Source organism: Lontra canadensis, unplaced genomic scaffold, assembly GCF_010015895.1.
Source record: "Lontra canadensis isolate GAN:19392208 unplaced genomic scaffold, GSC_riverotter_1.0 scaffold4, whole genome shotgun sequence".
NCBI lineage: Eukaryota > Metazoa > Chordata > Mammalia > Carnivora > Mustelidae > Lontra > Lontra canadensis.
This window is the reverse complement of record NW_022630998.1, coordinates 29,787,569-29,812,030: the sequence shown is the minus strand read 5'-3', so window position 1 is coordinate 29,812,030 and position 24,462 is coordinate 29,787,569. Positions and strand designations below refer to the sequence as shown.

The window sequence follows — 24,462 nt, the reverse complement described above, 5'->3', positions numbered from 1 at the left end:
TAAAGTATATTCATCATCTCTGAACTTCTTCTAGAAATTGAAAGTCTACACAGAGTGTTTTTGGACCCGATCTAAATATTTTAAAAATTGTGCTTCAGTGTGATTTGGTACACTATACAAAATTATTCTTCTTTAAAAAAAAAAAATTTTTTTTTAAGACTATTTGAGAGAGGTAGAGAGAGCACAAGTAGGCAGAGCAGCAGGCAGAGGGAGAGGGAGCAGCAGGCTCCCCACTGAGCAGGGAGCCGATGAGAGCCTCAATCCCAGGGCGATCCAAGCTGAGATCACAACCCAAGCTGAAGGCAGACACCTAACTGACTGAGCCACCCAGGCGCCCCCCCAAATTCTTCTTAATGACCTCAAGTTTCAAAGGATTTATAAGTTGTTTGACGAGGCACCTTATGAAATAAGGAGTATAATTCATTAGTTGAGAGTGTTATGGAGAAGACATTAACAAAAGCTATCTCTTCTGATAGAAGTAACTGAGGAAATTACCCTTCCCTACATTGAGGACAGTATATGCTATACAAGCAAATATTCTGACTGTGCATTTTCAGCAGACTTCATGGACAAGTGAAATTTCTTTCTTGTGTAAACAAACTGGTTAAACAACAACAACAAAAATAATGGGAATGAATTGGTACTCATACAATTTTATTTAAAGCTGTGTTTTTTCCCATAGGAAGTTGGAAGAGTTTTCATCACAAGAAAATACTTTTTACTAGAAATGCTTTGCACAGGGGCCTATACTTGCTGTTTTTCCCCCCCCCAGGTTACCTTTTTTTTTTTTTTTAACCCAGAGTGTTTTTTGGTGCCTGTATCTCTATAGAAGCTTCCATGACAAAATTGGGAGGAAGTCTTCAGAAAAGTAATTAGGTGACTCTTATGCATGAGACTCAAGAATGTATTAAAGCGTTGAACATCTCTACCATGGCAGCCAAGGAGAATTCAAGGTTGAGGTGCATTATTCCTCCACTATTATTTAGGCCTGGAGAACTTAGAGTACAAAAATAGAAATTTAACGAAAAATGGGAGATAGAAAAGGTGTTTCTGTAGTAACATGAATTTTGAATAATTTTCTAGCACTGAGAGAAGCTAATACTGCTTATCAGTCCAATTCAGGAATTTGAGATTTAGATTACTAATTTAATCTTCTGACTGTAAAATTCATATCAAATTTTAGGAGGATTTCAGCTCCCTTAAATTCCTTCTGGGCCAAGTTTGAAAAATAACAGTTTTAAATGTGAGAAAATAATATAGGATTTCTGCAAGTAGTAAAGGTCATCTGCTTCAATGATTATCTACTGTGCTCTATGGTTTACTTTTGTGTTGTAAAAGACAACTGAAATTATGGCAGACCACTTGGAGGCGTTTCTCTGAAGGACTGAAGAAAAAGAAAGTTCTATCTGAGTGCAATCATAAAGGAAAAAGAAAACTTTTTATTAAATAAAAATAACAATGATGGGTATTTAGAGCAATTTTAAAATAAATTCCGGACTTAGGATCATGTCTCAAGTCACATTTCAATATCAACTTCCCCAAACAAAGTATAGGCTTTGTAGTTTTATTACTTGAAAGCTGTGAGTAACTTTCTAAGAATATGAATTTACAATTAAAATGAAGTGGAGTATCCAGTCACTTAAAAAAAAAAAGGGTATTGTATGCAAATGATCTGGATAATTCTGATCACTTGTGTCAAAAATTCCTTTGCACTAAATTTCAGCAGAGTATATGGGGTTGGAAAGGCTGGAGCAACAAAAGTTTTCCTCGCTAAAAAAATTTGAGTCTGACTTATAGACTCCTCAGGAGTATTTTAAAAATAATATTTTCATACTCTGGGTGCAATTTGGACTAAATGTTTTGTACATAGTTAATAATGTAACAAATTTAATAATTACTTGAAACCACAGCCAAAATTTATTTTACATAGGATTTAAAACTGCTACTGTTAATGATGAGTTATTACTATTTTGGCTGAATTGAATTCTGTGATTAGATGTTCAAGGATGTTCTCCTTCCTCAAGAAATCTCTGTGTATAAATGCCGTACAGCCTTTGGGAGACAGCTTTGATTCTACTATACACGTTAAAGAAATAGCTGAGTCAGCAGCTTGCATAGTAAAATTTATGATTATATAATTCCTTTTCACGGTCCAACATTGGAAAACATTAAATCTGTGGGAAGCAAAGAGAACTGAAAGATGTCTAAAATAGCTAGACACTGTCAAATTCAGAATCCTATTTGTGTAGTCGTAATATATGCAGGGAAATACTTCTAGCAAGACTTAAACTATCATTTGACCTTCACTAACCATACTTTCCAACAGGGGATGGCAGTTTTCTGAGACTATGCTTTTGACCTTGAAGATACAACTTCATGTTTTATGTCTCTTGGCAAACTTATAATGCCTCTTGTCCCCAAACTGAGTTCATCTAAAATTAATATCATCATATGTTTAAACTGTTTAGGTCTAAAATAATTCTTATTTTAATTATTCAGCATCCAAGGGCAAAGAGAGATGCTGCAGCTCCTTTAAAACTCTATTCTTATTGCATAAGTCTCTCAGCTTTCCTAATGCAGGATGTCCCTCATCTGAAGCTGGGACTGAGGAAACAGCTGCATTGTACTGCATGCAGTCTCCAATCTTGCTACAGCTCTCAGCCTTAGGATTCAGCTGAGCTGGATAGAAATATGCAGGAGCAATATATTGGTCCGTGGGAAACGGAAGCTTTACCAGAGGAGATGGTCACAAGGTGAGTTACTCTCCTGAACCTTAGCTTGTCTATCTTTCATTTTCACACTGTGTTTCTTAATGATTACTCTCACAGAAATGACCCTACATCCTAAGTTTCACTTCCTCTGTCTCCCCGCTCTTGCTTACATTTAAATAAACTTTATGCCCTGCATTCTACTTAGAAGACAGCCACTGTGCTAAAAAGCCTTGAACAATGGCATCGACCCCCTGCAGCTGGACATTCTTAAGCCATTCCACTTTGATCGTCCTCAATTCTTAGCCGTACTGAAATGCAACGGCAGTCAAACGCCCGCGGAGAGCGTGTTCACCAATTAACAGAAAGGAAAAGAAAAAGTCAATGCAGCAGAACTAAAATTCAGAAGCACCAACCAAGCATCCCAACTCCAAGGAACTTGCAATTAATTTGACTTTCATAAGAGAACGTGTGTTTTCTTACCTTGGATGTGAATCACTCTGTCATGATCTAGAGTGTAGTTGTCTGAATGATGATCAGCCCAGCAGATTGAAATCAGCACCAGAAGAAGTAGCCTCTTCATCTTTATAACCCAGGGAATCTTCCTCACTGCGAGAGCATCACATACAAAGAGGCTTGTGAGATTTGGAACCCTTTGGAGTGTTGCACTGCACTTCTTATTACCGCCTTATCATCAGAGAATGGGTCTGTAAAAATATTTAACCCAATCTGTTCAGAAAGTTACTGTAGCTGTCTTTGGGAGCTGAAGACTGCAGCTTTGAACAATTCTAGTTTCCCTTATGTAGCCAGAGTCCAAATCGTGTTTAACTCTATCTTTGCAGAATTCTAAATCTAGAAATTTACATCAGTATTGTTCTGGTATGAAGAATTATAGTTGGTTACAAAAAGATATGGCAATGATGCAGAAGGACTTTGAAAATATTTAAATCTCTGAATTGGAAGTATTACTTAACAAAACAACCATTTGATATATGTATATAGGAGTAATCCCCAGTCTAATTAGGAACTGAATCTTAAACTGGGGCAAATAATATTTGCTTGGAAGTTGACATCCTCATTCATTTTACATGTGGCTTCCTAAGCAGGTTAGATTTGCTTGTTCTAAATAAAAAAAAAAAAAAAAAGAAAAAAAAAAAATCCCTGGTGTGAAGCAAAAGCAGCACATTTATTCGAGATTCACTTACCATCTTAAACCTGACTTGGGTCGATAGTGAAGAGTTGAAAACGAGGGACCAACTAGGTTAGAGTTGTGCATGCTACCACTGCAGTCATCCTGATTGATTTTTCATTCATTTCTACCTAAAATGCTGACACACCAACTTCGAGTGCCAGGTAGGGTCTCTGCAGCCGGCGGAGGCACGGCTGGCTGCAGGGCACGTCCTTGCCAGCCTCCAGGGGAATGAGGCAGATGAAGACCAGAACCGGACAGCAAAGCACAGCTCCAGTCCTGAGTCAAAGAGGCAGAGCCCTCGTTTGGCTGTCCTTTATCGCAAGACCAATTTGAGAAAAGGAGACATGGTCCCCCCCAAATTTTGTCATCTGAAGGACTCCAAGTGATGGGAACCCCATGACCTTGGCCGTATTTGTCAGGCAAGAATCTCAGGGCCGCTCCTCTGTTTTACCGTGAAAGCTGAGGCAAATATTAACAAGGGTTTTCTTTTTCTCTCATGCACACAGCAGCCTTAACAACACTTGGCTATTTTTAAAACTGAAATTGCACAGTACTGGCTTCTCACACTAATTTGTTTTTTCCAGGAAAGACTGGCTCTCTGGAATACTTATTAAAGAGCTCTGAGTCTGTTCCTGGAGGTCCTTGCAGGCCCGCCTAGACTCGGGAGCCCGATGATAACATGAGTCACGGGCGTCCCCTGTCTCTTGGGGGATGGAGGCACCTCCCTGCATTCACCCCACTAAAACTTGGCATTGTTGGGTGCCTATGGCTTCAGTCGTTCATGTTAGCGTTACTCCTTTTTTTCTCTTCCTTGTCTCACAGAAAGAACATGTAGATGAGCAAATGAAGAAACTCACTTTTCTGGGAAACTGAGAGTGTCACCTTCAAAATCCTACCTGACTTGCTAATCTTATGTTGTGACGTGCACTTGCTTGTTCCTTCGAGGGCTTTTGGGAAATGAATTTTTTTTTGAAGTTATAGATGTTTGTTTATAGAAATATTACTTACAAATATTACCAGTTTTTAGCCCAGAATTGCACTTTGGGTGAATAAACATAATAAAGGTGATCTTCTGGAATTTGGGGTGTAATTGGGGTGGCAATTATCTACACAAACAGAAAGCAATGGGCAAACCAGAGCAAGAGGTGTGGTTATGGCGCTCTCTGCTTGTCGCAGGAATCAAAGGAAAGGGAAATGTGGAAGAGAGTGTGAGGAGAGCATACGATTTCAGCAGTTAAAGAAAGGAGAAGTTCTAAGTGAGGGATCTGAAGAACAGAGGTGGAGAAGTTGCTATGTTAATTTTACCATTTGTGTGGTCATTTACAGCATAATTTACATACACATAATTTACATATACACCCATACACACACACGCCCACTTTTAGACTTGTGCATCCTACCACTACAGTCATCCTGATTTTTATTCACTTTTACTCAAAATATATTATTCACAAATTTATATATCTCCTTTAATTCCATACCATATGTAGTATTTTTTTTTTAAAGATTTTATTTATTTGATAGACAAAGATCACAAGTAGGCAGAGAGGCAGGCAGGGGTGGGGGTTGGAGGGGGGAAGCAGGCTCCCCACTGAGCAGAGAGCCCAATGTGGGACTCGATCCCAGGACCCTGAGATCATGACCTGAGCGGAAGGCAGAGGCTTTAACACACTGAGCCACCCAGGCACCCCCATGCCATATGTAGTATGAAAAGTGATATCACCAAGGGTTCATCCCATTGAATTAATGTATTAACTGTCCAAGGACTCAGTTTTTAATTGCAAATATCCCAGGTGGTGTGGGGGGGCTAAATAATAATTCTAACAGCGGTTCCTTTTAATTGAAAGTCGATTTGCCAATGCTATGCTAAGCATGGTGCCTATGATGGCTCATGCAATCCTTGAGACCGTGAGACCAAAACTTCCATATTTCCTGATACAGTTACCTTGCTGAAGGTCACATACCTAGTAAGCAGTAAAGTTTGTATTCGCTTTCAAACAAAAGCAACACCTACTTTAAGTTACACTGACTTTTCTGAAAGCGAAGCTTAATGTGTTCTTTGTTTAATTGCCTTGTTTATTTAGGCTCTTTAACTTGAACCTACTATGGTCTCTAAACCATAACTTGTGTTATAGGTGAATATACACTTTTTGCCCCTAGACTTAACATGGGAGAAGTGAGATGGTATTTTCTTTAACATGACTGTGCCCTGCCTCATTTCTACTCATCTATAATACCATCGGGTGCCATGAACACTGCCTTGGTGGCTCAGATGTGCACACAAAGGCACACACACTCCGTCATCATCATCTTCAATTTAAAAAGCATATTGCAGGGGCGCCTGGGTGGCTCAGGGGTTAAGCCTCTGCCTTCGGCCCAGGTCATGAGCTTGGGTTCCTGGGATTGAGCCCCACAACGGGCTCTCTGCTCGGAAGGGAGCCTGATTCTCCCCTCTCTCTGCCTGCCTCTCTGCCCACTTGTGATCTCTATCAAATAAATAAATTAAATCTTTTTTTTTTTTTTTAAAGCATATTGCACACCTTCAGTGATTTGTGATTAGAATAGAGACGCATGTCGGTTTGTGCTTCCTAGCACCCTGCCTGGCACTCAGGCACCCATGATACAAGAGACTGGGAGTTATCTTTGCTACCCTGGCAGTGGAGCGACTGTCTTACCAAAAGAGGTAAAACTAGACAAACAAACCCTGGGGACACAATCTTCATTGTTTAAGCAAACAGCAGGACAATGGAGGTACTGCATCTAGATGGAGGTTCGAGGACAAGGGCTGTGCCTGTGGTCTGCGCGCTGGGCCTCAGTGAGGGATGCCTCAGGCTTTGCGGGTGGTCGTGGGAGCGAATGAATGGAGTCCTGTTTATTTGCATTTTGTAACAACGTTTTCTCTGTGTATCCATCTACGTTAGGTAAAAATTTTTTAGTTTTTGATACAAGTAAAAATCTGGGGAATTTGGGGGACTTTCATACTACCAGTTACTACCAGCCTTGAACTAGTGCTCAGTTGAACTGCAACTCAGACTCAGATGGTCTCTTCTGCCAACCTCCCGAGCCTTGCCGCCTGAGGCCACAGCCAGGGTCACGAGCAGTTCTCGTGGAAATGGCCGTGTTCTTGGTCAAAGACCTATGATAGGACTGTAATATTACATTTCTGCTTTGGCCATAATGAAATCACTATTCAGAAGCAAGATACTGGGGCCAACATAGAAGTCTAATAGTTTGATAGAAACAAAGATATGTTCATACCAACAGTCTAATGGCAAAGTGGCCAATTGCTATTCCTTAAACACCTACTATGTTATAATTAGTGTTAAGATGGCGGCAACACTTGTGAGCACAAGGTAACATGTAGACTTGTCAGATCATATTGTACACCCGAAACTAATGTAACGTCTGTCAACTATACTTCAACTAAAAAATAAGAATAATAACATTACTGTTTTAGGTAATGGGGAACTAAGCCAAGCAGAAGGCATGTGTGCTATTTTCTGTACTGTGAGAGCTATGCCATATATTTCCTGAACAGCTTTTACATGGCTAGGCACTGCCCTGGGAGCTTCACCCATTTAATTACTATTTCTCAAAACAACCCAATTTAAGAAATATGTTATTTATTTTTAAAGATTTTATTTATTTATTTGACAGATCACAAGTAGGCAGAGAGGCAGGCAGAGAGGCAGGCAGAGGTTGCGGGGGAAGCTGAGCAGAGAGCCTCATGCGGGGCTCCATCCCAGGACCCTGGGATCATGACCTGAGCTGAAGGCAGAGACATTAACCCACTGAGCCCCCCAGGTGCCCCAAGAACTATATTATTTTTTAAAAGATTTTATTTATTTTTTTAAGGGGGGAGAGCACAAGCAGTGGGAGGGGCAGAGGAAGAAGCAGACTCCCCACTGAGCAGGGAACCAGATGTAGGACTCCATCCCTGGATCCCGGGGTCATGACTGGAGCTGAAGGCAGATGCCCAGCTGACCGAGCCACCCAGGTGCCCCGAAGAAGTATGTTATTATACACATTTTAGAATTCCAGAAATAGAGTCAGTATGGTGGCATTCCAAGGATGTAAAGCGAGGTCCTGGGGATCTGGGCAGTCTGACCCCAGAGCTTGCGCTCCTCAGCACCATTCATGGGGTGTCCCGTGTGCCCTGAGGATCGCTTTCGGCTGTCCTAGCTGATTCTGTCAGATCTCTTACAGTTCACCCAAGTCAGAATGCTGTCCCTCATGCCTCTCTCACTGGGTTATAAGTAGTAGCACTTATTATAGCGCCGTTTGCACGAGACATGTTCGAATTCAAAGTGTCAATGCTTTCCTCACTGTGTGCCCAGGACCCAGGACCTCCCTGGGCCAATAGGAAGAATGAATGGAAATCTGGACCTGGGAGAGAAACAGATGTAAGGACTAAAGCAGCCAAGACTGAGGAGAGTTTAACACTATTTCAAGAGTTACCCCTATTATTATATGGAGGATGGTGAGAGTTACTTTTTTCCTCCACTGAGGACATAATGAACGAAACCGTGTTTCCACTTAGCACTTGAAATGTAGTTTAAAAATTATAAAAATCAATGCAGAGGTTGCCCAAGATTGAGTAAGAATCTCAGTTAACAGAATTATTTTGAAATAGACTGAATCTTTTCCTCCTTGGTATCTTTTAAGTCTGATCTAGTTAGAGGTGGAAGAGGGTTCATGATCAGTGTTTCTTAACAACTGGTCAGTGGTGCGGTGCAATGAAAACAAAAATACAAAAGAAAGAGGAGAAGTGACTGCCAAAGTGCATTTCTTCACTACGTTACATTAATTCATTAAAAAATTTGGGGATTTTGTGAAGTGACTTTTTTTTAAACCTTTTTTCCAGTTAGAATGGCCTTTATTTGATGGAATTAAAAATTATAGGCTGCTCAGACTGTATATTTTTTCATGTTTAGCAATTTTTTTTTTTTTTTTTTTTTTTTAAAGAGACAGCCTCGTGCTGGCTCCTCAGGGGCTCTGCTGTTGTTGGCTTTGTTTTCTGCTTTGAGTCTCCAATCAATCTGGAGGTCACACCTCTGACCCAAATGATAGCTAAAGAATTCAGACTAACGATGCATTTGAATTGTTCAGGGTGTGGAGGGACAGTTGGTTCTTTACCTAAGCACAGGGGGGGGGAATGCAGAACTGCTTTGGAACATAGCCAGCGCTCCAGAGAGAAGCCATAACTGGAAAAAAAAATCTTTGTTCAGTGATAGGACTCCCCTCAGGGAGTGAGTCTTTGCAAACTTCAGGTGAACACAGCATTTTCCCCTGTAAACTCGCGTTGTTCTATGAAAGCACGAGCTACTGAAGAAGCTGAAGAGAATTTATGATGCCCTGCAGGAGACGGCCAGCCATAGGCCCTTTCTAATCTGGTCGTGGTCAACCTTTTGTTTTCTAGGAGCCTCATGACTCTCAGAATAATCTGCATCTTTAAAATTATGAGTTATTTCTTTTTCTTTTCTTCTTCCGTGTTTTGGAATCACCTACTTTCTTTCCATTTTCCCTCTGAATTTTCCATCGTTTTATCTTTTCTTGCTTCTCGCCATTTCTCCATTCATTGCATGCGAATCTTACCCAACCTCTCCATTTTTCTCTCCACTTTTCTCTTCTTCCTATGTTTTATAATATTTATCACATTAGTTGATATCTGACACAATCCTATGATTTATCATCTAAACCAGGGCAGAGAGGGAACAGGAGAACTATTTCTAGCTCTCCTAGGCAGATGGGGAGATAAGGTGTTTGCGTAAGGGAGGAAGGAGAGAATTTCATTTCCGTCCTGGCTTGCTTTTTTCTAGTTGTGTGATCCTGACAGAAGTCATTCGGCTGCTTTTGGGTCATGTGTTTTTAGCCATCAATTGGAATAGTCAATGACAAATGTCAATGTCTCATACACATTAGTTCATTAGTTACTATTGTTATTATGTGATTTTTTTCTTACCAAAGTGTTTAGACCCTCTATTCTACTCATATTGCTTTTTAGGACTGTCCTTCTAGGCAAATAAATTCATGGATTTTAAAGGGATAATATTCAGTAATGCTTGTTGAAATAGTGGTTCAATTCACTTACTCTTTTTGGCTGGCTATTCTTTGCCAGCTCTCTCTTTTTCTCTCTCTCAGAGAATATTGATGGAGTTAGGGAGAAACTCAGCATCCTTTCATTTAATTACAGTGCGTTTGTTCATTAACCCAACCGTACCTGCTTTAAATAATTCCAGAGATGAGAGTTAAATTCCCCCAAACCAGTTTTATGAAAGGATTCTGCAGTGGTTTAGTTTATAAGTTTTCCAAAACAAATTGAAAAAAGGTGTACATGAATAAAAGTACGACTTGTGTGTGGTGTTCCATATAGTGTTCAATTCTGCAAACTTTTGTTGAATACCTGGGGTGTGCGGGGGGGAAGCAGTGCGTACATATATTAACAAGAGTAGGGCCTTTCCTTGTTTCCAAGGAACAGTCTAGCATTGCTGGATGAATAATGAATGGAGTACATACAGCAGGATTCTGACCCTTCTAGGCTGCAAACTGTCTAAAACCCTAACCTTAAAGTGATGCTTAGAAGTTGCGAACATGTCACTCAAAATTTATTTGTTTGCAATACCTTCACTTAGAATTGTGTTCTCTACCCCAGCTTATGCTGAGGTGGGGGATGCATTTCTAGGCATAAGGAAGATAGTATTATATACTTATTTTCTATCTTATTTCACTCATTTTTCTACTATGAAAACAGTAAGCAGAGTGAACTAGGCCTCTCCAATTTTGTGGTGTGTCCTCTTCAGCCAGGAATCTCTTAAAAGGAGATAATACCACTGGACAGGTAGTTGTCAAAATTCACTCCTATGACAGGAAGGAAAGAATGTAAGTTGTAATTCTTGTAAAAGAGGGCTTTCTTGTCATTGTGTGTTCTTAGTGACTTTTGTGTGTAGCCACATCATACAGGTGGGAGAGCGGGTGTACGCAGACATTACATTCTGACATTACATACCAAAAATGTCTCTTTCGCTGTGCATTTACCTGGGCGGTCAGTAAGACTCTCCTCTCTGGTCACTCAGGATATCACTGACTTGCTCTCAGTATATTCCAGTATTCTCATGCGAACTCTAGTGGATAATTCACAATATATTGGAGACAAAAACTGGTACAATAGGTGGATGAGAAGATATATGTTCAAAGTTCTTGAGCGTAGTAGAAATCGCTCCAGTAGTTTGGTGTATTTCTGCCAGCTCTGTCTAGACACTATCTGCAGGGCTTCTTACCATCTACTCAAAAAGCTTTTCAGTTACGTGAGAATTCTACGTTTTCAAGGTTGGGCAGGAACCTGGCTTCTACAATTAACAGGGTATTTCTTAACCGGATAGTTGTTAGTAGAGGAAGTCGATAAATAAGTTGTTAATGTATCAGCAATAAATGCATTTTGATGATGACAGTAATATTAAGAGAACATCAATTTCTTCCCTTCTATTTATCTTTGGAGAATGTATCCTACTTTTTGCTGCCCTGAAAACCATAGTCTTACCCTAGAACATTAAAAATGTACTATCATCAGCATGAATATTATATTGCTATGCTCTTATAAGTGTATCCTTCATGGAATACAGAAGAAAATATTCATTTTCTATCATTATACATAAAGAAAATGGTTAAAAAAAATCAAACCACGTCATGAAAATTTCTTAAAAGATAATTAAATCAGTCAGAATAGAAATTATCAATGTGGCCACTTCTCAGGCTCTCAGTTTCTTTACATTTTAACATGCTCAGTGCTGCCACAGTGTGTTGGCATTATAACAATGACCGGATTGTGGGACTAATAAGTCCATATGGTAGAAGTAATTTTGACTAAAATAAAAGTTTCACTAAAATTTTCTTCATTTCTTCTGGCCTAGAGTAATTTCCTCCCAAACCAGCAATAAAGCGTGTGTGTGTGTGTGTGTGTGTGTGTGTGTGTGTATACTAGCATCATTCTGGGGGAAGAAAGTTTCCTCTAAAAGTGAATAAGCATGCTCTAAAGACTATTCTTGCTTGACCTACTTGTGTAAGAAAGACCTTATTTCCTTATTTTATTATTTATTCTTTGATTCCATGATCAAAAATCTCAGTAGTGTCAACAACAAAGCATTATATTGAGTAATATAAAATTAAACTTCAAAATATTTTTTCTTAATGTATAAAATCAAATGACTTATTGTCATTATCAATAATAATAAATGATTTCTGAACACTTAACAAGGAATTTGGCACTAAATTAAGAACTCTGCAAAGGTAGACGAATTCCCTAGTGAATTGCAATTCAAATAGAACTTAAGCACATGTATTTAAAAGAGACTGAAAGGCCCCCTTCAACCAAAAATGTATAGTAAACAGGTTTTTCTGAGACACTATAACAGAATGAATATATACATATAAAAGAATATTAAGAGCTTAGGTTGTTAACTCATTCTTTCCCTAACAAATAACAAATCCCAAAACAGACTACAGCAAATAAAATAAAACTTCTATTTTTTTAAAATTACTCATTGACATCATTCTAAAATGGAAAATAACTATCTTCTTTATATTTTAATGTGCAAATATGAACAAAATTGACAAGTGAGAGGACTGCTTTTAAATGTGGGTTATGTAAAAATGAGTTTAGAGTTGAGGGCACACGCCTTCAACTAAACGAATGCAAAGCTCTACAGGCATTATAATTTGAAATAAAGGTTTTTAAATAAAATATTTAGAAGTAGGGTTTGAGTAAAAAACTTCATAACATCACTTTAAACTGTTTTTGAAAGTATTTCTAATTGAGCTAGCAAAACAATATTTTAAGTCTTTAATTCACAATTTTAGCATTTCTTTAAAAGTTCAAAATTCCAACAGCTCCCAGGTAAACATTATATTAACACTGGATCTAAAAATACCACTGCAAATCATCTACAAGACAGCTTTGGTGGCATCACAGATGCAACAGTAACAAGCTTTCTACATAACACAAAATCCAACTCTAAACTCACCACTGGACCCCCCATGTAATTCTAAACCAGTTGACAAACAATAAGAATCAGGTAACTCACATACATTTTATACGGTGATCAGACTCTGAGAAGGTGTAGAAAGATTTTAAACATATGTCAATTCTGATTTTTTTTAACGAAATGCAAGGAACAGTTTTATGATCGATGATTTATTGAGGTATTTGGTTCTACTAAGTCATGATAAAAACAAAAAAAATCCATTAATGTTTGTTAGCAGCAGAAACTTCTGTCTCTTCTGGGCTTGGTGCAAACTCCACCTCTTTTGGCTGTCACTGTTAAGATCTCTTCCAAGACCCTGAAGCAAATTTACGATTGGTTCACATCCTACGTCAAAGCATGATCCTCATCAGAATTCAGTTCCTTGGCTTATGAGTAACAAAGCCTGTTCTAGTCCAAAAGGCTGTGTCTACACAGCACAAAGAAGGAAAATATAATACTCTCCAATTAACTTGGCAGATATCAACAGCTAAGCTCATTAAATTAAGTTTCAAAATTGGTTTTATGAAGTGAGATACAGCCCAAGAATTCACCTTGGTAGGTTTTTAAGTTACAGTGATCTTTGAAAGTGTTTTATAAGCTTTTAAAATGAAATAATCCTCATTTACATCTTCTTTAGCTGAGCTATTTGTTTATTCTGAAAACAACTAATACCATTTAATCAACCTTCTTTACAGGCACTGAACCTCTGATTTACTTAATCACTTAGAAATGACTACTCTAGATCCAAAGATATCTACATAATTTGTAACTTTCTTTTGTAAATAATAATGCCATTTAATACTTTTGAGATATATAAGTGTTAGGTTTGTCTTTCACTCAAAACCAAATAACCATCTACATGTACAAAACCTAAAAATATGGGCGGTATTCTTACAAGAAGTAGAGAAAGTATGTACACCTAAATCTCAAAGGTTTTCCAATCCTTGAACACCATAAGTTACCACCCCCACCCTTCCCAAAAACCCTTCCTTTCAACCAGGCTCCAATTTCCCACCACTAGAGTTACCAACACTAAGTCCGCCAAAGTCTTTTCCATTCAAATGTGACCATGGCTTTGTAAATTTTCAAGAGAGTCTCAAGTCCATACTAGTGAGAGCAGTGTAGAGGTACCATTGCTCCTGGTTGCGTTCTGTCAAAGTTCAAAGGAAAGGAGCAACAATAAAAACTACCTTTTCTTCCATAATTTTCATAGAAAGCAATGATTATTCCATGAACATAAAAGATCCAAATTTTCATCACTGCTGAGCAAGGTAGAGTTGAGGATGATTTGTGTAGTAATGACCTTTGAATATTCTCTTTCACCTTATGAACTTTAGCAGGTACGCAGATGTTTTTATACCTGGTGATGAAATGTAATTCTGAGAGTATAGTACCTAGAAAGCAAGAGAAATGGTTGTATTGCACAACTCTTCAAAAAAGAAACTGCTATCCAAAAACCGCACATACACCTCTCACACACAGCTCTCAGACACTGCAGTCAGACACTGGTAATAACTGCACACCTAAAAATAATTTGTAGTGAAAATAATTTGTAGCATATACCAAGAGAGCCACTAAAGATACGAACGTCATGGGAAATAAAATGTCACTGGCTGGTTCAGAGACTGGCTTCTAAAAAAACATGCAAAAGGGCAAAAGCCCCTACTGCTGAGAAGCACTCAGAAGAGAAAAGGAGAGAACAAAGCCCAGGAGGAGCAAGAGAGGCATGGGGGAACTGGGTGAGAGAGAGAGAAAAAGAGGAAAGAGAGGGGTAGGAGGAGGGGGGAGGATGGGAGGAGAAGGGGGAAGGAAAACACGGCAGCTGGGAAGAGCAGAAGGAGTGTCCCTTTGTGCTAATGGACACCTAAAAAGGCAGCCAGCAGCAACAGTCCCTGGAAATGGGAGAAATGACTTGAACGACAGAAATCACAACAAAGAAAAACCCACCCCAGATAGGCAAAGTGAACAATCTGAGCGGCTTCGGGGAGGGAAAACCCAGCCTTATGCAGCTTAAGGGCCCCCGAATTACGTCCTGTACCACATTTAGCCACAATTCAAGTAATTATCCACTGAGCACCACTTATGCAAGTAGAAATAAGGCTTCAGATCCCAAAGCAGTCACCCTTCAGGGTGGCTGCGAAGGAGTAGAACAGAGCGGAATGCTAAGTGCATGGAGACATACTCTGGAGACCGCTGGAGAAGGGGGAGGGCCTCCCCAGTACGCCATGCGAATGGTACCCTCCGAGGTTGTGCATTGCAGCAGCCTTGGCAGGCACCTCGACCAGCCTGGGAGGGGATGGGAATGGTTTTACAAAGGAGATGATGGCTCAGCTGGATGGGCAAGACAAGGAGATAGAGAAGAGGGCAACAGATACCGTTGTCTATCAGGATAGCATGTGCCAAGGAAATGAGCCGGGGAGGCCCTGGGCGACTGTGTGGCGGCACACAGCTCCACGTGACTGCCAAGGAGGAGGAGACTCACGATGATGACGTGAAAAGCTGGGGCCGAGTTAGACAGGCAGCTAGTCCAGGGACCAGAAGGCCTTGCGCGTCGCGCTCCTTTGCACTTTTTCTGATGCTAGCAGGTCTTTTAAACAACGCTTCATCACCACCACCATCAGTTGTTTACCTTATCTTTACGTATCTCAAAATAATACCCTAAAAATATAACTGAGAACCCATTACAAAGAAGGATTGTCTTAATCGTGTCATGTATACTCTATTTAGTAAGGAAGACGGCCAATGTTTTACAAAAGTAAAATGTAAAAATTTCAAAATATATCAGGCTCACTTTTAATTTTGGATTTTCACTTACTCTTCAGAAATGCCAGATTAAATAGATATTGCTGTATGTTCAGCATCACTGTAATCACAGAACACACCAAAAATTTAGTACATTTTCATATTGGGCTCTGTGAAAAGACTGCCAACTAGTTTAAAGTAGTTCTAGGAATATTGTATGGGATTCAAGAGCAGAAACCAAGCCCTGACGTGGGTGCATAACTACTGGAATACAGGTTCCAAAAGGTAGAATCTATGTACCACGATATCCTCTGGGACCCACTAGGAGCTCAGGAAATTGGTTTTGTGCCGTGCACTGCAGAGTGAACGGTAACCCCTGGTGTTGTACAGTATGCAATCTGTGCAACCCTATGCTGTAGCCCTCTACATATTTGACATATGACACAAAAGTTACCTCTTGAACAAATCATCACATTTCACATGAATGAAGGAAACACTCATATAATTTTCAAATGATTAATGAAACACCTCAAAGTGATTCCATGGTAATGTTACAAAAGTTTACACCTGACTGAGGATGAAAACCATCTTTTATGAGTTATGATATTTTATAAAGATACTCCTAGCATCTAGTGAGTTTTCAGTGAGTGTACAATGAAGGAATAAAGGAGATTGGCATCTCTGCCATTCTAAGCATAGCTGATACAAGGGAGAGCCAGAATTAACTAGATTGATCTGATCCTTTCCAGCCTGCCCCAACCTAGCCTGCCATGAGCAAATTTTGCACATTTGCTGCTCATCTGAAATGCCTCATCTCCTCTAACATAAAAAGACGCTTTTGGCCAAGGGCATACATCTGCCTATACTTTCCCACAAATATGTCTGCACATGTTTTTGTAGTCTGTTTGTGGGAGAACATAAAGCATAAAGGTGATTAAGGCATTGATAGGGGCTCTCGTTGCTAACTGTCCATGACCTCTACCTCCAGAGCCAATCTCTAGCCCATCTTATTGAGAGAATATTCTCACGCTGATGGAAAAGAAGTGTAGCATAAGCCACTGAAGGCTTAGCGTGAGTGGGTTGACACTTCATCAGTATATACCATTGTATGCCTTCACCCTGGTACTCTGGAGTGTCTGAAGTTGTACTACCACCAATGGCAGTGTCAAGCAAAGATTAGGGATTAAAATGTAGTCAAATATTGGGTTGGGGGAGAGAAGGAAAGAACAAGAATTTGTGACCAAATTGTCTATCTCATTTCCTCCTAGCTGCTAATTTAATATTTACTTAAGGATCGTGCCCTTTGATCCACTCCTTGCATGATGATCCAACCTCTGTCTTAAAAAGGGAAAGGCAGTGACAGGCCAGAGATGCAGTTGCTACTTGTGGTGAAAAGGTAGAAGAGGGAACAGGACAAGTCTGTCTAATATAATCACCTTAGTGAGGCTTTCTGAACTTGGCTTGTCTCTTCCTACACAGCTTCTAGAAACCTCCCTTGGCTTGAATGAGAGGCAAAGACAGTGAAATCCTCAGATTTGAATTCTTAACTGAGTTGGTAAGATCAAGAGCAGCAAGCAAATGAAAAGGCTCAGTATCATTGGACTTCAGGTGGTAATTTCTAGCAATGAATTATGAGGCCACCATGTCACCTGTTCATTCTCCTAATGCTGACTGAAAATGGGATAGTGCAAATCCGATGCCAACACAGACACATGCCCCATCCCCCACCGCACCCGGCCATTTTAGAGACTCAGCAAATGAATTTAGGAGAGGCTTTGAATCCATGTTGCGGGGCCAAAGGGTGAGAGAAGAAAGTAAAGCAGGTGGGATGCAAAGTGACACAAAACAAAAGAAGGTCATTACATTTCAAGAAATTCAAAGCAGGATAAGGCTTATTTTCTCCACATCTGGAAGGGTGTGTTGTTTTATTTTGTGTGTGTGTGTGTGTGTGGTTGTTTTTTTTTTTTTTCATTCCTGAATTTCAAGGGAAAAATTTCATTCTGTAAAAATGCCATTGGGAGGGAAAAGTTAATAGCTTAAGTAGGTTGTTTGTAAGTTAAGGTAGTTAAGGTGAAAGGCATTTTAAAATATATACAAAAGAGGAAGTGTACTTAAAAACAATGAAAGGCCTACAACATAACTGGTATAGAAAGGGCAACTGGTTATTAAAAAGAATTTTTTAAAAAACACAGGAAAAGAGACAAAGACAATGATCTCATTGAATCATTAACCTCAATGATCTTGTCAAGTCAAAATCAATTTTTAAAAACTGTAAAATTGGCAAATATTCTCTCAGTATGTAGTGAATGGCCTGAGGAGCCATCTGCTATTTCTCCCAGGGAGAGGAATAGCATGGTCCTCAGTTAAGGAACTTTTGACTGCAATTTGCATTTTTAGTGATAGTTTAGGCAGGTCTTTGTGAAATAACCCATTCAGCAAAAGCATAAATTTTGTTTAGTCATCTGCATAGACTGTATAAGTCTCCACTTACTGGCATCATATTCAAAGCTTTTATTCAACGATATTTCAGAGACAAGTATGTAAAGTGCAATCCCTATCTCCAAATATCTCTCAGGATTATGGAATCCAAACCAGGAATGACCTCTTTAAATCCCATTGGATTGCATTTGATGTCATAGTAATGTGATTAGATTATCATCCCCCCCCCCACCATTAGAATGCAACTGCCTTGCCCAGAGTGGGTATCTGTCCTCGAATCTCCAGCGTGAAGGCTGGAAGAATGCCCTCATACTATTTTTCAACTTATCTGTCAATTTTAATGTTTTAGAACATCTTATTCATTAATCTGGATAATGGAATTAAAAAAGAAAGTATCAGAAGAATTGATTAACTTTTTCTTTGTGTTCTTTGGTGTTCCAATATCTAAATTATGGAAATGCATTTATGAGAACATTTCCAGTTCCTGCTCTTCAACTGACACATCAAAAGGCTGATTTTACCCCATTAGTTTTCATTAAGGTACAAATACCGGAGAGACAAGAATTTCTAAATCCCAAAATAGGTCAAATGGGACGAAAAAATATTTTGCTCTTGTATTCTTCTATTCCTTCTTTTGTTTCCATTCTTTCTTCTTTCTCTCATTAGAACACCCTGATGTCTGGGACATTTTAGCTACTCATGGATCTACCCTTCCAGGCTTTCTCTTCAGACGTGCTCTCCCTACCCAGGGGAAAGCTCCTTTCTGACCCCCTCTGCCCTTGAAACCAGTGTTTCATCTTTTGTCTTCTGTTGGTCTCTTGCTTCTCTAACAATGCCTTTGATTTTTATCTCCCATAGTGAAGGTTTTAGGCAATGGGACAAACATTTCCCTCAAGAAGTCACCCAGTGACCACTCAGTCACACCGTCCACCTTGGCTGCCTGTTCTGAGGCACAGGCTATGTTTATGCCCGTGTAACAGAGTAGTTCCTGCCATTCTTTATTTGGTTCTCTTCACAAGTTAAACTTTTCCATATCCACAGTGGATCTGGCATGAAATCACTGGCAGAATCCCCACTTGAGGAAGCCCTCATTCTCAACTGTAAAATGAAGTTGCTTCAAAATACTACCATAATTTGGCAAAGCAAATTCTCTCCAATTACTAAATGCAAATGAAAAACAAATGGTTGTTGACCTCTTTAGTGGGCACCCACGATTGTGGATAATTTCCTGGGATAGTATTTGCCAAATGCAGGTAGCTTTGAGTCTTTTTTTTTTTTTTTTCCTTTTAACTTTGGCTAATGCATATTTGAGGAAAGCTTATTTAAATGGAAACATTCATATAGACTGGGGAGACAATAACACTGGAAAGTGATGCATTCAGGACAATGATGGATAGAGGCAGAAAACTTCTATCACTTTCTACTTATCTACAGTGAGAAGTAGGGACTAGTAATTCCACCAATAAAGCCATAAACCCAAGAAAACTAAGCTGAAGGTCACAGCAATATTCCTTTGCCAACCAGTGTCCATTTGGCCAATAGCTGTTGAAGCTTAGCAGCACCGTGGGGAACTTATTCAGGCTTATGTACAATTCTTAGTACAGATGTTGCATTAGTACAGCCCAAACTGCCATTTAGAATGAGCTTGCTTGGAGGATTTGCAAAATCTACAATGGGTACGTGGTCTACTTTATTTAAATTTGCTCAGTCCATTAGCCAATCATCCCAACTATTCTGTCCCTGTTTGTAGATTTTCTTTTTTCCTGATGAAATTAACTTAACCATCCTTCCTGTCTGGGGTGGATGGCAGGGAGGGTTTGGAGTCACTGGAGTTAGCCAAGGCCCAAACTGAACATTCTGAGCCTAAATGGTGACTGTTTCACTGTCCAGCTCTTTGGTAGACACAGCCAGTGTAGTAACGACAACCACAGTTACGGGTATTTGAGTCGTGAGGATAACTAATAATGTCAGCTTGTCCTATGTTTCTCTGGAGGGGATAGCTGCCTAAATGGTTATTTTTTCCGGGCAATAAATGGCCTTGCAACTGAAATACAATTGTTTTTCACCGACCAGACAAGAAGTGTAAAAAGGAAAAAGGACTCTTTGGAGGAATGGAGTGCTGACCAAAACAACTTTAACTAATTTAGCATTTGCCTCTGGAAGGCTATAACTGGCAAGGTGTGAGGGTGGTTAATATCTGGCTGATTTCAGTCTTGAAAGTGGAATCAAATTTGCAGACGAAGACCAAGTAATGGACAATTTTCTCAGAAGTGGAAGGAGTTCTCTATTTACTACATATCCTTAGATATTTTGATTTATCATACATTGACTTTTATATAGAAAGCAATGTGTGTGTAGGCATCTATTTACATGTAAAAGTGAACCAAGATATGTGGGAAACAGAAACATTAAATTTCCTTACTATCTACAGCCCAATGACAAGTCCTTGAAATAGGCAGTGTGACATTCCTTTAGGATAATTTGCTAAGGGCAAAAAACCCTTAATACTTTGCTAAGGCCAAAAAGGAACCTTAGCCTGACCCCCAGGATCCCATAAGTCTACTTTAACATGTAAAAATTCCTTTGGAAATTTCTTGTATCTCTACCATGCAAGGTATATGTTGGCAATCATCCCCTAAGCATATGGCCCACTGATATACAGCTGGGTTTCATGCCTAAGGTTTTATTAGATAGTAATAAGTGAACTTTTATAGCTGGCCCCCTCAAGCTCCTGGAAAACTTGCTTCCAAAATTCCTTAGAAATTTACTCTATCCCTGGGTGCCTGGTGGTTCAGTTGGTTAAGCGGCTGCTTTGGGCTCAGGTCATGATCATATTGATTGGGTTTTGTTTTTTTTTTTACCCTAAGATTTTATTTATTTATTTGAGAGAAAGCAAGCAAGAAAGAGAGCATGATTGGGGGAGAGGCAGACGGAGAAGAAACAGACTCCCTGCTGAGCAAGGAGCCCTTTGTGGGGCTTGATCCCAGGACCCCAGAACTGGATCATGACCTGAGCCAAAGGCAGACACTTAACTGACTGAGCCACCCAGGCAACCCCCAATTGACTGACTTTTAAGTGGTCTCAGGTAGAACATAATTCAGTATTTAAATGAAATTTGTTGTTAATTGAAATAGGTATATCTTTGGAGTTAGTGGCTTTAAACATCAAACTTATTATATCTACGTTTGTTGAAAGATAAGCTTGTGTTATCTCTTGCAATTTGTTAGCAAAAAGATGACTTAAAATGATGGTTAAGCTCATTGGTATTGGAGTTTTCATGGGTAATTGTTAAGAAAGCTTTCAGTCTTTGGTAAACTGAAACTGTAAAGTTTGCTTGGGTGATAAATGGGATAAAATTCATTGGACATCTAGGTCTTTCCAAAATAGGATAAAGTGCTAAAGCATTGATTAGTGGATATAGGTTTGGGCTTTTGACTTCCTGTCGCAAAGAAACTAAGGATATTTGGGTCTATTGGTAAAAATGTTTGTGCTTAACTTATTCATAAAATTGCTGTCTAAAGAATTCTGGTGTAACAGTTCACAATTGGTTACTACTTATTTTCACTGGAGACTAAGGTTTCTAAGTGCAAAATTCTGCTAAATGTAATTAAGTCCAATGGAAATAAGGGAAGCAAGTCTGTATGTGTAAGAAAGATCTAAGGAATGGGAATATATTTTTGATGAAAGTAAAAGAAAGTAATTTTGTCCTAAATGAGACTGGTTGTTTGGAGAAAAATGGCTTGGTACGAAGGAAAGTTTTAGAAGGTTTGTGAAGGGAAATCTTTGGAAAAGTATTTTAGTCTGCTTTCAATTAAAAAGACAAAGTTTTCTTGAATTGTCACAAGTGCTTTACACAAACACACACACACACAATTAAACTCAGCTAATTCTAAGCCCAAATATATACACATCTTTAAGAAAGTATTTTTTTGTTCCATTGGATTTGTGTAGAATTTTCCCCTTTTAAAAGACAGAGGTAGGAAATTCTGTATTAATAAACAAAAAAACCCACTAAATTACAATTCATTCTTTGTTTGCTTCAAAGTTAAAGAACTAATACAATTTTATATTTATAGTATTATTAGTTCACTATTTTCTTCAAAGAGCTATTTTTTTTTTTTTTTTAAAGACCACCCAGAAGTTTGAACTAATTGAGGAAGCAATCTTCAGCTTACTTAAGAGGAAAGATTGCATGGGACACATTCCTGGCACTAGTTCTCTCTCATATCTATTTGGATATAATGCAAAGGATAATCATTTTGAAAATACCTTGGTCTTTTCTTTTTGCCCTTAAAACCCCAAAGCACCCTTAGTTAAGAATCTCGGATGCTTTTTTCAGAGAAATTGTTTCATAATTTGAGGTTTAGAAATGCTAGGAATAAACGAGCCACCCAAGGAGATCATAAAAGCCAAAGTCACAGATGTAGAAACAGGTTTTTAGTAGTGTGATGAATCTGAGTTTGGGGGAAAGTGCAAGATGTTATTCAAAGTAGAGTATTTAGGCCATGGAATTCTCATTAGCTGTTTGGTCATGAGAGAAACATCTGTAAATGAGGACTAAAAGGCTTTATGAAAAAATATTGAGGGAACACATTGAAACCTAGAATAAGAAAAATGTTGGGTAATTTATATTTAGAACCAAGTTAATGCTATTTTCTTAAGTACCATTGTAGCATTTTAGGGTTTTTAAATATGAGTTTTACATATCTAAAGAGCCACAAGTCTTTTTTTATAGTTTTTTCCCCCAATTTTTCTTTCTTAAATTATGATATTTGTGTGCCTTTAATTTTCTCCTCTCAGGGAAAAGCTATCCGATATAATTCAGATGTTGGTAAAAAAGTTGAAAACTATATAATTATTTGTTATATATTCAAACATGTTAAAATGATTAATTACCAAATAAATCCTTTAATACTATCCTGTTACCTTTATGGAAATAAGTCACATATTTTTCTTATTATAAGTTCCAACATATGTGTGTATTATTTTAGAAAACTACAAAAATGAGGAAGAGCAAAAATATGAAAATAAAACCATATAGAACTTCTGTTTCTGGGGGCACCTGGGTAGTTCAGTGAGTTAAAGCCTCTGCCTTCGGCTCAGGCCATGATACCAGGGTCCTGGGATCAAGCTCCACAATGGGCTCTCTGCTCAGCAGGGAACCTGCTTCCTCCTCTCTCTGCCTGCTTCTCTGTGATCTCTGTCTGTCAAATAAATAAATAAAATCTAAAAAAAAAAAAAAAAAGTCACATGCTCTACAGGCTAAGTCAACCAGGCACACTGAAAAAATTTTTAATGCTAAAATTAATCCAAAAAGGAAAAGAAAAAAGAGGGGAGGGAATGAAAACTAGAAGAGGCAAATAGAAAAATTAGCAAGCTGACAGATTCAGAACTAACCATATCAATATTTATGTTAAATGTAAATGATCCAAGAAAAACTATTAAACGGCAGAGATTGTCAATTGACTTTAAAAGAAAGATTTAACTGTGTATTTCCTAAAAGATATTCATTTTAAAGGACAAAAATGTATTAAAAATAAGAGGATACAAAACCATATAACATGCTAATGTTAATAAAAAGGAAGGTGGGGAGACTATATGAAAATCAAAGTAGATTATAGAAAAAATATCAGCAAGGAAAAGAGCATCATTTCATAATGATAAAGTGATAAAATCTTTAGTAAAGCATTATAGTCTTAAAAATGCATATCCCTAATAACATGAAGATTTTAACCTGATACAACTGTAAGGAGAGATTAGAATATCTCTTTATCAATAATTTGTAGAATAAGTAGTCAGAAAAATCAGTAAACATGTAAAAGACTTGGAAACTATAAATCAACTTGATCTCATTGATAGTATACAACATTCTTTCAATAACAGCAGAATATACATTCCTTTCAAGTGTATATCAGGCATGTACCAGGATTCTACAAGATATTACATTCTAGGCCATAAAATAATTCTCCATAAATGTAAAAGGATCCAACTCATGCAAAATATACTCCTGACCAGAGTAGAATTAAGTTAGAAATCAATAGCAAAAGGAGAGATGGATACATAGATCAATGGAACAGGATAGAGAGTCCAGAAATAAACCCAAACTTATATGGTTAATTAATTTATAACAAATGATGTAAGAATATATAATGGAGAAAAGAGAGTCTTTTCAATTAAATGTATAGGGAAACCTGGACATCTACATGTGAAGAAAGGAAGGCAGGAAGAAGGAAGGAAGAAGGAAAGAAACTGGATCACTTTCTTATAAAATATGTATGAATTCACTCAAAATGGATTAATGACCTAAATGTTAGACCTGAAAACATAAAATTTCTAAAAGAAAGTATGGGCAGTAAGCTCTTGG

The 24,462-nt window shown here is 38.4% G+C and overlaps 1 protein-coding gene across 4 annotated transcripts in view; it reads right to left on the bottom strand.

Annotated features, from left to right (window-relative positions):
* HAPLN1 (hyaluronan and proteoglycan link protein 1) overlaps positions 1 to 24,462 on the bottom strand; it is a 72,732-nt gene that overhangs the window by 28,395 nt on the left and 19,875 nt on the right. The window contains exons 1-2 of one of the 4 annotated variants that reach the window (XM_032847106.1): positions 12,982 to 13,167; positions 3,192 to 3,317 (exon numbers count right to left, since the gene is read on the bottom strand). In XM_032847106.1, coding sequence (XP_032702997.1) covers positions 3,192 to 3,291 — 100 coding nt within the window. In that variant the 5' untranslated portion in view covers positions 3,292 to 3,317; positions 12,982 to 13,167. Of the gene's footprint in view, positions 1 to 3,191; positions 3,486 to 3,913; positions 4,050 to 12,981; positions 13,168 to 24,462 lie in introns of those variants that run through there. The other 3 variants (XM_032847098.1, XM_032847091.1, XM_032847116.1) reach the window with 3 other exon arrangements.